Genomic DNA, 18,868 nt, shown 5'->3' with positions numbered 1-18,868 from the left:
AGAATATGACTTTGTCCATCCATTTCAGTTGTAGACAAGATTCCATCAATGCCAAGGAGTTGTACAACATTCCTCAACTACTGTTAGTTAACATGGGCTGAAAGCCTATGATTTTGCATTTGCTTGGAACAGACATGCATTTATCACCTGGTTTTAGTCATTACTATTCTTTTTAGATTTTCTGCAAACTAGCTTTCGCAAGGAGCTAATTAATGAACATTTCCCCTCATACACTGGGAGAATGCAAACTGGTAATAGAAATAACTTAATTTTGAGGAGGTATCAGTTAGAGAGTTCTCTGAAAAAACTGGTCTCAGAAAACTAACCTGCACCTGAGGTATGACTTTTAGCTAAACTACCTCCTACTACATGGTACAACCCACTTTGGTAAAGGCTTTATTTTCAATTTAAAATTAAGGAAATCCATTTATGCATCTCTTTCATCAGTAACATTTTGTTAAGTCTCTACTGTGTACCAGGCAATGTGCTACCGGGGATACCGAGAAAAAGTAAGGGACAATTTCTAACCTCAAGTGAGACCCAGTCTAGAGCATGTCTGCACAGAAACACTGCAGGGCAGAGCAGAATCTTCCACCATTTCAGTGCACTTAGCCTACACTTGGGGTAGATATTAGCTACGTTTTAGGCTGGGAAAATCCCTTCAAAGAGAATAACAATCTCTTTAACTCAGCTGAATATAAAAGAGTGCTTTGAGAAATACTGGCTAGACAGAGAAGAGAATAATTGACAACAAATCAAGGGCATTTATTAGGGAAAATAAGAGGCAATAGGTCTCTAGTACTTTCTCTTGCCACCTGGGAGGTAACAAGAGTCCAGCAGCATCTAGCCATTGAGTCTTGAGGCTAAGAAAATCCAAAGGCCAGAGAGTAACCTCTTAGTTGGCACATTCTGGTTACTCGTTCCTTTGAGCACTTAACCCATACTAATATTCCTGATGGGCTTGGACATATAATGACACGATTCAGGATGCTGTAGTTAAAAACCAGGTCAGCTTCCCAGTTCTGCATTTGTTTTCAGGAGATCAAGTTTGTGGGAATTCATGTCTTTGGAATGCATGCAGTAATGATGTTATTTGAATCATGATGCATGATTCCACACACATCTTCTACGAGATTTACTTCTGCATTGTTGGTGAAAGACAGAAAATTCCCTTTCATCAGTCACTTTCATTCCCTTTTAGAAGGTGGGACTACAAACCGATATATAAACATCGAAAATTTTATTTTATCTTCTCTTGAGTCATCAGTTGTAAATGGCCAACTTAGAATATCTCCTTTTCTGCCAAATTATCAATGGGTTCAAATTATGTTACTTCATGGAGGAAGATATATTTTAATTTAACAGCGTTTTAAGAAAACATTACAACTAACTAGCAGACTGGGCTCCCAGAGTCTACTACATTATATATACAAAAATATCCTGAGAGAAAGGGCATTTTTTACTTTTACTTTTATTCAATCAGCTTAACCAATTGATATCTGCTCCTGGATATAACTTGAGGAAGAGAAAAAAATAATCAGGCAGCAGAATGGAGAATTTTTAGCCAACTATACTTTTAAGTTTAGTCCTGTCATTAGCTTCTTGTAGAATCAGGAATCAGCTTTAGTGAAGAATGACTTTTGGGAGGAGGATGGTTGCTACTGGAACTTGATTTGGTTCAACTAAGCGACTATTGCTCCTCTAGATTTTTCTTTTACAAAAATTTTTTTTAATGATTATTTATTGTTGAGGAAGAGAGAGAGGCAGAGGGTGAGCAGGGGAGGGGCAGAGAGAAAGGGAGACACAGAATCTGAAGCAGGCTCCAGGCTCTGAGCTGTCAGCAGAGAGCCCAAAAAGGGGCTCAAACTCATGAGCCATGAGATCATGACCTGAGCCAAAGTCAGACGCTTAACCAACTGAGCCACCCAGGCACCCCCTCCTCTAGAGTCTTCTATTCTGGTTCAAGCACCCTGAAACCTGGGACTCATGTGGGACTTCTTCCTCCTAACTGTCATTATCCCATGGTTTGCATCCTATGGACTGTTAAAACCACCCCCAAATATACTTTCCATCCTTGTTCCTCTCCAGTCCACTTTCCGTATCACTTCCAGAAAAGCAAATCAACTTACATTACCCACCTAACTCCTTTTTTAAAGAATTTGGCTATACTTCCTAAATGCCCAGAGAATGAAGACCATGACACCTATTTTTGTTAACCACTGCATCCCCAATGCCTATCTTAACACCAGAAACATAGCAATGCTCAGTACACATTTGTTGAATGCCTTAAGACATTCCATGACTGGGCTCTTGCCCACCACTCTGGCCATAACTGAGGCTCCCCTCAAGCCATACTGATCTCCTACTAGCTCTTGAACTCATCTTGCTCTCACTTGCCTTCACGCTTTTGCATCAGCCAATCTTCTGGCTTAAAATGTTGTGCCTACTTGGGCTCACACCCTACTTGCCCTCACCAAATCTAGGTGGGAAACACTGTTTCATCTCCCAAGAGAATACTACTATAATTCTCTTTCAGCGCCGCCCCTGACCACTGATCAGTCCACAAAGTCCTCATTTTCCTCCAGGATCAGAGAGGCTCAAGGCTGGGCTGGGATCAAAACATCCGTTTTCAGACTTGATGTGGCTGGGGTGGGCTGGGGTGGGCTGGGGCTTGCAAGGCTCATGAGGGTTTGAGATAGCAGGTACTGACTCTGGACGCTGCTGTGCCTTTCAAAGGTGGCTCTGCTAGGACTTCATTCCCAGTACAGGAGTAACAGGTGTTCGGGGTTAGTCCAGGTACCTAAAGGTTAACTGTCCCCATACCTCAATAAAACTGCCCAAAAAAGCTTATTTATTGTTTCTCTGGAGGAAAATGTTTTCCATATGCAAATTGGAAACTACCTGCACTTTATTGCCAGTTACTGTTTCTTGCTTCTTCAAAAATAAACTCTAAGCCAAAACTCTATGTACCTCTGACATGAAAGCCATGCTTTCCTTTTTTCCCCTTAAGCAACAAACAGGTGTAGTTTTAAGGGACACTGAGCTCGTTATTCAGTGGCATCCAGGTTCAGTACACATTTGTTGAATGCCTTAAGACATTCCATGACTGGGCTCTTGCCCACCACTCTGGCCATAACTGAGGCTTCCCTCAGGCCACACTGATCTCCTACTAGCTCTTGAACACAATCAAATAACAGAGTGTGCGGCTGAGGTTCTGGTAAATATAGGGCCCAATGGTTCAGGATGGTAATTTGTAAGGTTCAGAGGTTACAAGCACTTCAGGACCACCATCCCACCCCCTACTTCCATTGTACTGGCAGAGAACATAAGAATTTTGAAAAACGATGAAGGAAGGACTAAAAGGGAGGAAAACGAAACACGGTTCATGGTTAATCTCTCCATCTTCAAATGCAATGCAGTTATTCACCTAATTTAAAATACGATTGAAGTGACAGGACTCTCTTTAAATATTTTGTCTCTAAGATGCTGTAAGATTTCTTACACATACATTACCACGTTTTCCATTTAATTACTGATCAAAAGGCGCTAGTCGAAAAGACGAAGATCTTGCCATAAACCAGAATGATTTGTGAGATTACAGCATGTAGGCCTGTGCGATCTTCCTCTTGATTTTCTAAACACTGTTCATGGGTAAAAGATGTAGACTTACTTGAGTAGAACTTTCCTATTTATAGTGGTTAATACAGAAACCACACAGGATCCAGTCCTGGCGTTGCAAACCTTTGAACACCACATCTATGAAATTCTGTTGTCTTTTTAAATTTTCAGTAACATTTCTCTTTGCTATATTTATCACATTTTCCAAAATATGAAAACGTTCTTTTTATTTTAAATGTTGACTACATGTGAAAAATTAACTCTGGTTCTATTACTTCAAACTATCCCTTTATTAGCAACAGTTGTGCAGTGCTGTCACGAAGAATTTTAAAATGAAAGTACCAAATTTGGAGAGTAGACACATCTGTTTTACTTTGCAGTTTGTTTTATTGTTTTATTTCTTCGGCTATGAATTCACAACTATCTTATAACTGAAGACTAAAGAAAAAACATATGTTGGTAAATCTGATTTCTGCAGTGTTTTCACTCGGGGGAAGTTGCCTCCCTCAGCTGTCTGCCAATAAGTAATAAATGGACTTGGCAAAAAGTTTATTTAAGTTGGCTTTATTAAGCCAACAAAATACAGAAATCTAGTATGGGACAGGCAGAAAAATCTGTTCCTTTGAAGTCAATAAAAATCCATCTCCTTAATCCTTTTTTTATTCCAAGCAGCGGTGATTTTTCTCAACTGACTCACTGAGAACCTTGATTTAGCCAATCTGTCTTGCTTAGTTATCTTTCTTCTCCAAAGCTTTCCTAAAGAAGCATCCTTTCCCCTTGACAACCATCATCTTTTATACTTGCATAGTGATGCATCTGGTTATAAACATTCTCTGGTTAATCCTGATAGAGATTTAAGAAACAGGCTTTTAATTACTATCCATCATTTACAGTAAAAACAGCAGTAGCTTGCAAGCTACAACAAAAGGCGCATAGAAATCATCAATAGCAGAAGGATGGCTCCAATTCGATACCATACGTCCTTCCTAAGCAATCTCCATTCAACCTTCTGACACAGTTTTATATAACTGCTGCTTACTCATTATGTCCATTATGAGAGAAAATTCAGGACTCCAGTATAATAACTCCTTTCCCACCCCTAACCCACCTACTAACAAGCTATGAATCATGCAGAAGGATATACATGAAAATATATTCACGCTTGAAGATTTCGTGATTTGAAAAGAAGGGCATTACCTTGGTAGAACAAAAACATGCATTGACTTCAAGACACTCCGAGACTGGCATCATATAGTAACATTTGGCTGTATGTAGTATGAGAAAGGATTCCTTACCTAAACTAAAGAGCACCAAGAATTTCAGACACACAAACTCTCGTTGATCGAACTGTAGAGAGCGAAGCTTTGCCACTAACTCCTGTGCGTGACTCATGAGATTGTTGAGGGTGGCCCCGGCTTGTGATGCTATTATGGAATAGTCCACCTGCAACACAGAATGACAGTTTTAGTGACTACCAGAATCAGAAACATGTATTTTAATGGAAACTTTCAAGAATTGTGGGTAAAATCAGATTCCACTATAGATTTACAACAGAGGAGACATTACCTGTGAAAATAGTTGGACACATGCTATTATTTTGCAATGTATCATAATTACTCTGAAAAAAACCTAATCACTTTGATAAGTTTTGTAGGGAACATATTTTTTGCCTACCTAAATTTTATAGGTATATACCTTCGTCTTTTTTCTATTGTGACACGACATTACCAGGTAGGCTAAAATTTTTAACTCTCACAAGTAAGTTTAAAGAAAAATGTACGATCCATACAAAGTGAATCCAGAATAGCATTCTGCGAGCACGTGATGATATTAGCCAGTGCATGAGGAAAGTGAAGGCAGAGATAGGTTTCTATTTTCATTTTATTAAGAGACTTTTTTTTAAAGTAGTCATTGTTCAAGAATGCATGCTTGTGGATGATGAAGGAATCACATTGAGATTATTCTTAAGCTTGTTGCTTCCTACAAAGCAACAACTCTTTTCATATGATTATTAATACATTTTTCTCTAAAGACGGCAATGATCGTATTAAGAAAAATAACTGCTTGGGGTGCCTGGGTGGCTCAGTCGGTTGAGCATCTGACTCTTGCTCTTGGCTCAGGTCATGATCGCACGGGTTCTCGAGTTCAAGCCCCACATTGGGCTCTGCGCTGACAGAGCAGAGCTTGCTTGGGATTCTCTCCCTCTCTCTCTCAAAAATAATAAACATTTAAAAAGAAAAAAGAATTTCTTGATTTGGAAAACAAAACAAAAAAGGCTTATTTTCTTCTTCATTAAAAAAAAAAAAGTGCTGTAATGCACCAATCTTAGATTATTCATGGGGACATAAAAAGTTCAGCTTAGAATAATAAGTTAAGATGTTGGGATGGCTGTCAATGATGGTACTGGCTTTGCTGCTGCAATTATAGCATAATGGGAAAGCCCAGTCGGTACCTGATACCGCCATCCTTTTTGTACTGGAGAGCTCTCAGGCAACCAGATACTCTTTTAGGTGCATTTAATATTTGCAGCAGCAGCAAATTTGTCTGGGAGGCAAGTCCTCATCTGCCACTCACCCGGAGCAGACTGTATTAAATTTTTATATTTATTGACATTTCATTACCATAATTGACTGCACTTGCTTCTCCAGGAGAAGGCACAGGGCTGCCTCCTAAGCAGGAGAACGAGTCCCTAGAGTAGAATTTGCAATTAAAAACAAGGCAGAATGGATTTTTTTTTTATTGTGTAAATATGATGAGTTGAATTTTCAGCTTTAACTAGAGAATACTGGGTGTACAGAAACCTTTTTCAAGAGTGGGAAAAATTATGAGTCAGTGGAAAGATGACCCCCAAAGGTGTCAATCAGTTTATAAAGAGTCAACTATGCATGAAAAAGCCACAGTTAATGTGTGTTCTAGGTATGCTCTCGTATCAGGCACAGCACTGTCCTACCAGCTCTGTCCATGTGCTGGCACCTGTCTGCTACATTTAAACATCAAGTGTTCTAAGAACTCTTTGGTTTCTGAGAATGTGTGAAGGCAAAGGCCAGTACAGAGGCAACCTGAACCGTGAGCTGGAAGCAGAGAGGACAAGCAGAAGAACACAGTGGAGCACTCTGTGCGGATCTGTGTAGCACCTGAAGGCATGTCTCAACTATCATTTTGCCAGTTCTCTTACAAGGGAACTTTCTACTCCGGGGAAGTTTTCCTTTACTTAAAAGTGGTGCCTTAAATTCTTCAAAACTTATACACATCGTCTAACTACCCCAGATAATAATAATATAAATCCTACAGAGACATACGGGACAGGTGAGGGAATGACAGCGGGAAGGTCTGGTAGGGTTGCAAAGGCCAAAGAAAACCGGGACAAGATAGGCAGAGATCTGGGCCGACATGGCCACGTACAAACAAAGCATCTTAGGGAGGTCTTATGAGAACTCCATCCCTTAGGGCCCTGAACGTTAAATAATACAGTGAAGGTAGATGATAATAGGGCGCCTCCCACTTCTAGGATCACCAGGAAATGAGAGTACCTGGGGTAATACTACCAATTCAAGCTCGGCATCAATTGTTGAATGTGCCGCAGCTGAGTAGCATACTATGTACAAAGCACATTTTTAATCAAAATCACCAGTTAAGCCTTAAGCGAGGAAGGTGCACTAAAATAAACCACAAATCTGTCACTATGACTTAACTTTTCTCATTATTAGGATAAAGTTAACTGAGTGTCGATATGTATATAGTTCCAACAAGTATGCAATAGGTTCAAATAGGAGAACCTCCTACTTGAAAATGTAGTACATTGTAACAAGAACCTAAAATCATTTTTTTGAAAGACAGGTTAATTAAAAGTTGATATATGTGCAGTTCTTTCTTTTTTCCAGTTTTTTTAATGTTTATTTGTTTATTTTTGAGAGAGAAAGAGAGACAGCAGGGGAGAGGCAGAGAGAGAGAGGGAGACAGAATCCCAAGCAGGCTTCAGGCTCTGAGCCATCAGCACAGAGCCTGACACGGGGCTCGAACTCATGAACCGTGAGATCATGACCTGAGCCCAAACCAAGAATCTGACGCTTAACCAACTGAGCCACCCAGGCGCCCTGATATATGTGCAGTTCTAGCAGGGATGTGATAATAAGTTCAACTCCTAGAACTTTACACTTCAAGACATAGTACACTAAACCGATAGAAACTGAAATTGTTCCACAAGATTCTATAGTTAGATGAACTTCAGGAAGTCAATCGGCATACCAACAACTTTCCAGCTATACATTTATTTACATGCTAATTTGAAAGCTCAAACATGCTTATTAAATGGGAGCTCCAATAACATTTCCTTCAAGGATAATTTATCAAATTGCACGGCTCTGAAGGAGGATAGGTGATTTATTCCTGAAACAGCACACACATCTGCAACTTCCTTACATTTTATTACGCACATAATTATGTTTTCATTGTTGAGGGCAGAGTTTGTGCCCATTTCAGGAGCAGCTGGCCTTGTCTTTTATGTACTTAGTAAAATTAATTTATTGCTCTCTTACATGTAATCTTCGTGCCATTAAATTCAAGGCAGATATTGAAGAAATACTATAAGCTGATGTCCCCTATGGATAAATTTCAATCATCATGAAGGTAGAAACAGTTTTAGCTAAATTGCTTTTAGTTTTTTAGTTCTAACAGCCGAAATTTTTGATGACTTATATACACTGTAAGATGCCTGTCATTTTAATATGACACAATGATAGAAGATAATAAAGAAGTTGCCAGTGGACCTTTCCCTTGGGATGATATTACAGTGGCTGTTAATTAGTTACAATATGCAAATACGAAAAGCGATCCCACCTTAAACTACTCTATTGTTAATACACACACACACACACACACATAAGTATTATGTACACACAGATATGTCTTATGTGCATGTATTTCTTTTATTTTAGAAAAAGAGAATGCAAGCAGGAAGAGGGGTAGAGGGGGAGGGAAGAGAAGAGAGGGAGAGAAAGAGAGACAGACAGAGAGAACCTTGGGCTCCAGGCTCAGCGCACAGCCCGACGCAGGGCTCTATCCCCTCGACCTGAACCAAAACCAGGAGTCGGTCACTCAAACAACTGAGGTGACCAGGCGCCCTATGTGCATGTACTTTTAAAACACTGAATAGAAATGAATTTTTGTCATAGTTTTAAAAGGATAAAAGTATAGAATCAATCTGATAATACTAATAATGTTAATTATTAGTAATACTACTGATCATCGTTATTTCCTTTTTGCTTAACAAGATTTTTAATATATGCTTACATAGATGGCTGATTAAAAGATATAATGAAAGCTTAACAGCTGACCTTAGGTTTAAGCAAGAAATTTGGTGTGAATCACCAAATCCTCATTTTAATACTAGGTAGTGGAGCCCGGGGCTGCTGTCTGCAGTGGGATTATTTCAGTTCCTCTAGTTCTCAATGAACCATGAAGGGACTCAATTGTGCAGACATTTATGTAGCAAACATAATGTGCTAGCCACGGGACTTAGGAGAAAAGTGGCGCTGTTTTATCTAACTTTTCTTCTCTCTCTTCAAGCTCCAAGAAGCAGTTCCCTGGAACTGTTTCTTAAAACTAAGTCTAATCTTGGGGCGCCTGGGTGGCTCAGTCAGTTAAGTGCCCAACTTCAGCTCAGGTCATGATCTTGTGGTTCATGGGTTCGAGCCCCGCATCGTGCTGGAGCCTGCTTCAGATTCTGTCTCCTTCTCTCTCTGCCCTTCCACTGCTTGTGCTCTCTCTCTCAAAAAGTAAACAAACATTAAAAAAAAAAAAAAAAAGCTAAGTCTAATCTTTTTCTTCCTCCTCTTTTGCAATAAATGCACCTTATTTACCATGAGCTGAGTTCAGTAGGAAAATGCCAGAACACGGGATCAAGGAGCACCTGGGGCCTCACATTCCTCAGCTTGTCTAGCAGAGCTGCTATCAAGCATTGCATGGACCCAACATGCAGTCTCAAGGTGACAAAAAATTTCTTACTGGGTTTCCTTTGTGTCAGGACGATAGCCCTGATATTATGGACTGAGGCATATTTAATATGACTGTTCATCTTAAAATACTCAGCATAAATATTTTCATTTGTTCCAGAAGAAATCATCACAGGGAAGTTGAGAAAATTCTGTAAGTAAACCTCAAAATTTCTTTTTGTTGTTGTTATACATAAATGCTAATTTATTTATTTTTGAGAGAGAGGGCAGGAGAGGGGAAGAGAGAGGGAGAGAGAGAATCCCAAGCGGGCTCTGTGCTGGCAGCACAGAGCCCGACACAAGCTCATGGCCTCACAAACCATGAGCCAAAACCAAGAGTCAGACGCTCAACTGACTGAGCCACCCAGGCACCGCAAACCTGGAAATTTCTAATGAGTGATTTGGGAGTCCCGTTATTTCTTCCGGTTGAAGCTGTAAAAGGTGGTGGAGTTTAGGTAAAGTTCTATCCAGAAATTCTTTGTCACTGCTCCTCTAACCCCGGCAGGATTTAAGCAGTAGTGTCTGCCTCAACCTGCAAAGGAGTTTGGTCAAACACCTTCACTTTGGAAAGAAGGCACTTCCTTCTAGAAGTGGAATCTGGACAGCTTCAAATGCCCATGTGATTCCCTTTGCACTTCTTCCACTGAACCTTCCTCCCATCTTATCTGAACCTGTGTCACGCGGCTTTCCTGTGAAAGTGCACAGTACAAAGCACTCTGCGAGGGTCAGTCATCACAATCGTTAGATGATAAATTACACCTCTTATCACCACTGAGTGCAGGACTCTGTCTAATTTTCCCCCTCACATCTTTGATAGGCCCTCAGGAATATTTTTAGCTAAATGAATAAAGCTGTTCCTCTCCCCTAGGTGAGTGTTAAGCTGCTCATACGGGTATTTTGCTTTATTGAAATAATTCTGTGGAATTTTTTCACCACGATATCAACATCATAACTCTATACGACGCATCGTGGAAACAGGCTTCTATCATTGTTTCAAAGTTCACATTCTGCACAAATCTGTGGTAGTAGGTCAATGTGTTTCAGTGGCAGATGAATTATTTGATTTAGGAAAGTAAGAAAAACCCACATTTAAAACACTTTTCTCCAAAGATTGGAAGAAAACTCAACAAAGACAGCTGATTCAGGGTGGTGGCATTAGGAATGACCCTTTTTCTTTTTTTCTAGCATTTTCTTCATGCTGAAGTAACTTCATAACAGTAAGTAATAAACAGGTGAAAATACTCCTGGGAAAATTTATATTTGTTTTTACAATGTGTTTACAAGGCCACACCAAAAAGTATATATACAACAAAAACATTTATTTATTCAGGCTCAATGAAAAAGAAATGAACGTTTTGATTGGAAGTTCCATAGAAGGGGTTAGGCACTGACATGATACACGAAGACCAAATTGAGCGCCTATGGTGACAGCAAGCTCTGTACATCTAAAACCATACAGAAAAGCAGTCTGGTATGTTGGTTAAGAACACAAAGTTTGGCACGAGGCTGCCTCAATCTGAATATCCTACCACTATTTATAGTTGTGTTTTGGCCTTGAATCAAATACGTCACCTCTTTTTGCCTCAGTTCCTCATCTGCAAAATGGGGATAATAATAATAATAATGATAATAATAGTACTTTCTTCATACGGTTGTTGACTTCATAACTGTCAGCTACATGTCAGCTTAGTTTTGATAGTTTCTAATTTTCACATCTGCACTTTACAGAACTGTTTCTTGTAATTCCTACTATAGTCCTGTGAGGTGGTTTCCACTACAGTCCCCACTGGATAGGCAAGGACACTCAACCTTGGAGAGAAAGGGGAGCTGCTCAAGATGACACAGCTAGTAAGTTTTGGAATGGGGACTTGAACACAGGCCAGTTCACCTCTGAACTAGACCACATGTGTACAACACACACACACAGACACACACACACACACACACACACACACACACACACACACAACATTTTCATACTAGAGAAAAAGGAGTCTGCACTGGTAATGAAGATATACTCTACCCATAGTTCAATTGTTGTTAGTCTATAAACGAAGGAAATTCTCTCTCTCTCTCTTTTTTTTTTTTTTTGCTTTCTTCAGCCATCTCCATGCCTTTTCCTTTTAAAAATCATTCCCCCCACCCTGCATATTGCTCTACTCTTGCACTTCCTTTCATTCTTTCATCACTGCTTTCCTGATCTTCCTAAAATTAGCATACTCCAAATCCTGTATTATTGTCATTGTTGCTTTAACAACAACAACAACAACAACAACAAATCTAGGTTTCCCCACCGTAATCAGGGAAGTGTTTATCATTCTAAGAAAATTATACTTAACATTCTCAGTATCTCCCTGCATCTCGGGGTGGGAAGCAGTGCATGTCTCCTACAGTAAAAAAGTGACTTAGTAATGTAGGACCCGTGCTGGTGTCTCAGCCCCACGACAGAAAATGGGAAGTTGTAAGACAGTGTAGATGAGATGTGGGAACATGGAGGGGATTAATACTCTGGGTGTTGAGTGCAAGTTAACTTGTTTTAATTAAGCACTTAGGTTACAGATAGAATGGTTCTAATTTAGTACCATCAGCTAATATTTATCACGCACCTCACATATTCAGCACTAAATAGGTACTGTGGAGATGTAAAAATAAGTCTATGACCCCACATTAAAATATCTTTCTCATTCTGTTGGAACGGTCACATGCTTTGGAAGTCTTCCTTTGTAGCACTTCTTTTGCTTTTACTTAAGAAATTCTAGGAGATGAAATATTGCTGGATTCATGAATCGCTTAATAAAGCCAATTAGATCTTTAAAAAAAAGGTGTAAATTGAAAGAAGCCCGGAGATACGTTCAAAATGTTTTGTCTACTCTGTTCCACACCAGAATAGAAGATTTGTTTCACAATTTTCGTAAATAAGAATGTCTGATTATAATGAATCATTACTATACTATACTATACTATACTATACTATACTATACTATACTATACTATACTGAATCATCACAATTCATTGGATTGGATGGAAAGGGGAAGGGGAGGGGTTTGATGCAAATGTTACTCACTTTAGAAGGGCGGAGGAGAGAGCTAGAAGAATTTGGGTGGCAGGAAAGGTGTGAGGTAAGAACTAGTTCTCCACCAGGGAGTTCTCTATTCTGTTGTGATGGCAAAACATGAAGTAGCAATAATTGATACTAAAGACTATAAATACCATCTATTCCTGAGTGTTCTTGGTTTTGAAAATCAGAGAGAAGAAATGCACTTTCTCTACTTTTTAAATGGTAATTACTTTTACCCAGGGACAGCACTTAAGGCAAAATGAAATGTGAAATAAGGAGTATTTCTAAAGAGCAAGAATGGAAGTGCTTTGCGAAAGAACCGCACAAACCCATTTGATTTCTGAAACTCAGAAGGAAATGAAATCAAATTAATCTGTGGGCTGAGTCTTCTTCTAATGCAGTTTCTACTTGGGCAGGGATGGGGGAATATAAGAGGGAGAGGGGGCTAGGAGTCATACCCAGTGATTAAACTCTAGAAATGGGTACGTCTTCTCCAAAGACTTGGGTCACTGGACGAAAATGTTAAACAGAAATTTCAAAGTGCAAGACATCAAGCCCATGAGACTTTATTTTCTCGTCTAGAAGGCTTTTCTCAAGAGATGTACAGAAAGCAGGGACCAGACAGTGATGGAGATGGTTGAATTGATCCAATTTGCAAAAACTCTGAAATAGTGCTTGCCTTTAATTTGATTGGGAAAATGTGATTTATTAATAATACAGCAAATGGTGTGGAGACAGCCTCTCATTTTCAAATATGCACTGCTGTGGTTTCACAGCACATAAACATTTATGGCTAGATGTAAAAGATCACGGTGCCTGAGTCCTGAAGTACTGAGGCATTGCTGAACACGGCAGTGATGCTTGAATAGGAATGACCCAATGGACTTAGGGAAGCCCTATGCTCCATGCATTTATTTTAATAACACATCGGTTATTGAATGAAGGCTATGAAATGGGAGGGACATGCCAAAATCCTGTAAAGTTGGACTTAGGTCCATGAAGCCAATAACTATCTCTCCTCCTCCAAGTCTTTGCTAAAATATTACCTTCTCAATAAGACCAAATCAACCACTCCTATCTAACACTGCAATCCTTGGGTCACAATGCAACATATGCCCATGGATGTGTGCTGATTCTCTTTTGCACAGAACTTCCTGTTTCTTTTTTCCATTTCTTCCTTTATTCAACAGCACTTGGACCTCTAATACAGTATATGTTCCTTATATATAGGTTTCTTATAGGATTATTCTTTGTTGTCAGCTTCTCCCTACTATAATGTTAAGTTTCACGAGGGTAGCAGCCTTTTTCTGTGTTGTTCACTAGTACCTGCCAAAACCTTAGAATAGTGACTAGCACACCGTCAGACGTTCAGTAAATATTTGTTGACTGACAAACATCAATTCAGAAAGGTGTAGGACCTAACAGTAATTTTTTCTGCCTTTGTTTTGAATGATGGCTGGCTCTTGAAAACTCGAACCCCTGTCCCCTTTCACGTGCTTGCCTTTATGCCAAACATTTAGTTTATATACGATATTTGAATCAGTCTTTTCCACCACTATGACTTCAAGACAGTAAAGATTCCACAACGTATAAGCTTTTTTAATAGCTGATAAACAAGTGTGATAGATTGATGCAGAAGCTCGTGGAAAAAATGCTGGGTACTAATCGTGAATTCTGATTTAGCAATTGTTTGGACCCTTCAAAGCACAACTTTCAATCCCAGCAGACTGAAAGCAGCAGAATGTTTGTGATTATGTTTGCTTTTACAAGTTTAACCGTAATCATCGGTGTAGGAACAGAGTGCACCAGGCCAGCTTTTCTAAATTATGTACAGCCAATCTCTCCCTTTCAAAGCACCAGAGTGCTTCTGACCTAGTTAAATTCCTGCCATTCTGAACATGCTTAATAAAAAGATTTTTTTTCTTTTTTTTTCTTTTTCTTTTTTTTTTTGATTCTCTATACTCACTTGTTGCCCAGTAACCAGGAAGATTGATCCTTCCTTTCCGTGTACCACTTGTCGGTAAATGTGGTCGAGAATTAAGAGCTCACTCCAGCAATTCTGAAGCAGTTTCATTTGGTCATCAACCTATAAAAGAAATAGAAAAAAAAATGGCACTGTTATTCACCACATTTTTTGTCTTTGCATAATTTTCTGCATAAGAGAACTCGCTATAAGCCAAGAAGAACTCTCTGCCGACGGTTGCCACAGCATAGATGCTTGGGGTTTACATCGCTGCTCCTGAAAATCATTATTTTCATTTGGACAAATACGTTTTAAGCCACGTATGAATACTTAAGAGTAGTATTTATAATCAATGAGCTGCTAGGAAAAGGTCCTCCATTAGAACGGTCTATCCAACGTTAACAGAGCTATTAGAGTTTGCTTATGGGAGGTACAGGCGCCTCACTCTGTCCTCAGTAGACCCCACTGGAATGACCCCAAATAGCCTGTGCTTATGTATCTAGAGTTTAATACATTGACCCAAAGCTGAAATAGGTCAATACATTGACCCAAAGCTGAAATATAGATATTTGCAAGCTGACAAACTGAGAAGATTTATATAAGAGACAACTAGCATGCCAGCACAAATGACTTTTGGAACTCTGCCATACTTTGTCATCAGTGTTGATCGGAAGTCCAAACCTTGCTAGACTTTGAACCAAACAATCACCAGCCATAGTCTTGATGCTCCCTGCATTTGCTTTACGATTTGGACGATTTTCCCACAAACTCTCTAAACTTCAGTTTCCAGAACTGAAAAATGAACCAAGAACATTACCTCCCTCAGAGGACTCCATGAAGAAAATGAAATGTGCTGTGTCCCAGTGGGCATTTTATTCTTATTTCATCTTGTCCTCCAGGAAACTGGATTCTTCAATGACAAACCCATACCTATTTCATGTACAGCTCACATATCCACGGTCTAAATGTGACGAGCATATTCACCCAGTCATATGGCTACTTGTAATAGTTTGTTCTTCATTCCGTAACATATACCAGCCAAAGACCCTGGTTTTTCCAAATGTGGTGGCCACATCTAGACATACACTGTGTATTTGTAAAAATAACATCTGACATTGAGATGTTGTTTCATAGTTTTTAGCGTTTTTTGTGCATTGGTTTAGACTTGACTGACAGAACATGCCTTTGAAGTTAGCCAAGCTGGTATCATTCTATTCAATTTATTCTATTCAATTTAAAAATAGGGTCTCAGAGAGGTTAAGTGGTATGCCTAAAAATTTTTCTCTCTCTCTCAAGTTCTAGGTTGTCTCCAAATTACATCAGGAGGTGCTAAAAATTTTTTTTTAATTTTTAAAAAAATTTTTATTTTATTTTAGAGAGAGAGAGTGTGTGAGCAGGGGAGAGAGAAAGAAAAAGAGAGAGAGAGAGAGAGAGAGAGAGAGAGAGAGAGAGAATCCCAGGCAGGATCCACGCTCAGTACAGAGCCTGACTCAGGGCTTGATCCCACAATCCTGGGATCGTGATCTGAGCTGAAATCAAAAGTCAGACTGAACTTCCTAGGTGCCCCAGTGCTAACATTTTCTAAGTGAAATTAATTTGACTTACTTTTAACAAATTCATTTAAAAATTTTTTATTTTAGCATTTATTTTTTGAGAGACAGAGTGTGAGTGGGGGAGTGTCAGAGAGAAAGGGAGTCACAGATTCTGAAACAGGCTCCAGGCTCTGAGCTGTCAGCAGAGACCCCAAGCAGGGCTCGAACTCATGAACTGTGAGATCATGACCTAAGCCAAAGTCAGATGCTTAACCAACTAAGCCACCCAGGCACCCCGTTAACAAACTCATTTTCGAGTGGCCATTCAATGGGACTCTGGATAGCTTGTTGATTCTTGGGAAATTTCCACTCATACATTCATTAGTAGTGAGTTTGTGACTAACTTTATTTCCATGAGTCTAGGACATTGTGAATATGTTCAAGAGAGCACTGAACTCATAGTACAAAGAAGGATTCAAGGCATAGTTCTATACTTCCCAGCTATAAGAACTTGGTCAAGTCACTTAATTCTTTTGGACTTATTTCCTCACTTAAAAATATGAGATAGGGGGCGCCTGGGTGGCTCAGTCGGTTGAGCAGCCGACTTCGGCTCAGGTCATGATCTCGTGGTCCGTGAGTTCGAGCCCTGCGTCGGGCTCTGTGCTGACAGCTCATAGCCTGGAGCGTGCTTCAGATTCTGTGTCTCCCTCTCTCTCTGACCCTCCCCCGTTCATGCTCTGTCTCTCTCTGTCTCAAAAATAAAATAAACGTTAAAAAAAATTTTTTTTTTTTAAATATGAGATAGTTTTTGTGAGGATGAATTAAGACTGTGGGTGGGAAATTCCTTTCATAAAACGTAAAATAATACACAAATGAAGAAATAACAGAGGGCTCCTGCTTGGTAGACCACATTGATTCTGTGGAGGAGAAAAGTGGTAGTAGAAATTGAAACTACACAAAACTACAATCAGGCTCTGTGATCAGGAAAATGCTCCCAAAACACCTCCATCAGAAATACTTTGAACCAGGGACTCCTAGGTGGCTCAGTCGGTTAAGCGTCCAATGCTTGATTTTGGCTCAGGTCATGACCCCAAGGTTCATGAGTTTGAGCCCAGCATTCAGCTCTGCGTTGACAGTAAGGAGCCTGCCTGGGATTCTCTCTCTCTCCCTTTCCTTCTGCCCCTCCCCTGCTCACTCTCTCTCTCTCAAAATAAACTTAAAAAAAAAAAAAAAAAAAAACAAAAAAACATACTTTGAACCAGTTAGTCTGTTCTGACAAGAAGAATTTCATTCAATTAGCAAATAAGATGTTTTTAAGAGATGATTATGTGGTGGGTATGAGTGCCAGACTGGGGATAGAACGGTGAACTAATGTGGTCTCTACCTTGTGAAAATGACTCTCGTGGGGGACGATGCTCACTCAACTACTACTTAGGGGTTTAGTGGCCATAGGAGGTCATGTTCTTCTCTCCAGGAAAATCCCCGGAGTGACATGTGGTGTAACAGGTCAGGCTTTGGGCAGCAGTTAATTAGATCCACCTACATGTTCTCCACAAACTGTTGTCACAAGGAGCTGGGGCCAAATGTACCAGCAACATACATGTTGTAGCATCCAGGGCAGAGTCCCAGAATTCTCTCATATGCTTGGGGTGATTTCAAAACAAATCTTACTTTGCTCTACTGGGTCTTATTATAGTCTCATTCCAGCAAAAACAAGATCAGCATCTTATTTCGAATTTATCAGTCTGTGAGGGCAATTTGGCTCCCCTATGGTTCTTTGTTTTGTTGTGTGGGTGTCTATGTGTGTCTGAAGCTTTAGTTATTTATTTAGCACTCTTTTCAGGGAAACCTAAAATACTCCACCCTGAGATTGTCTCCCCAGAAACAATTATTATACGTGTTCATGTTGCAGATAATTTCAGCATGGGTGGGGGAATACAGACACGTCAAAGTGTATTTGTTATTCCCATTTTAGAAAAATGAAAGAGCCAGGAGATTATCTGCGGGCCACACAGAAAAGGAGAAAAGGTGAGTGAAAATTAAAAGCAGCATAGTTTTGGAAGCCATCTCATTAAGGGGTTCCTCCTCTTCATTTGCATTTTATGGTCCCTTATTTTCATATAGAACATGACACAAATACTGCCGTAATAGTTTTCCAGCATCAAACCATGTTCCAGTTGTAAAACAGAATCAGACTTCTGGCCTTCTTTTCTTTGGGGATGTTGAAGATACACTTCCAAACAATGATATATTTTTGTCCCGTGTTCGGAAAAAGAATGGGGTGTACCATTTTCAGACTTTATGCCTGTGTGTGTGTGTGTGTGTGTGTGTGTGTGTGTGTGTGAGAGAGAGAGAGAGAGAGAGAGAGAGAGAGGAGAGAGAGAGAGAGAGAGAGAGAAGAGTGCCAGCCAATTGCCAAGGAAGATACCAAAGTTCTGCTTTCCTGTATCCTCTGTTAAGTTTTTTTTTTTAATGTTTATTTATTTTTTATTTATTTATTTTTTGTGACAGAGGACAAGCACATGGGGGAGGGCCAGAGGGACAGAGAGGGAGACACAGAACCCAAAGCAAGCTCCAGGCTCTGTGCTAACAGCATAGAGCCTGATGTGGGGTTCAGACTCACAAACCGTGAGATCATGACTGAAGCTGAAGTCGGTCGCTGAACCGGCTGAGTCACCCAGGTGCCCAATCCTCTGTAAGTTTCTT

The 18,868-nt window shown here is 39.8% G+C and overlaps 1 protein-coding gene across 2 annotated transcripts in view; it reads right to left on the bottom strand.

Annotated features, from left to right (window-relative positions):
- The window catches only part of NR5A2 (nuclear receptor subfamily 5 group A member 2), a 135,618-nt gene that overhangs the window by 47,137 nt on the left and 69,613 nt on the right, over positions 1–18,868 (bottom strand). For both annotated transcript variants that reach the window (XM_030303020.1, XM_032591813.1), the window contains exons 5-6: positions 14,634–14,753; positions 4,914–5,061 (exon numbers count right to left, since the gene is read on the bottom strand). In XM_030303020.1, coding sequence (XP_030158880.1) covers positions 4,914–5,061; positions 14,634–14,753 — 268 coding nt within the window. The remainder of the gene's footprint in view (positions 1–4,913; positions 5,062–14,633; positions 14,754–18,868) is intronic.

Source organism: Lynx canadensis, chromosome F1, assembly GCF_007474595.2.
Source record: "Lynx canadensis isolate LIC74 chromosome F1, mLynCan4.pri.v2, whole genome shotgun sequence".
Classification (NCBI taxonomy): Eukaryota; Metazoa; Chordata; class Mammalia; order Carnivora; family Felidae; genus Lynx; species Lynx canadensis.
This window is presented reverse-complemented; position numbering and strand designations above follow the sequence as displayed.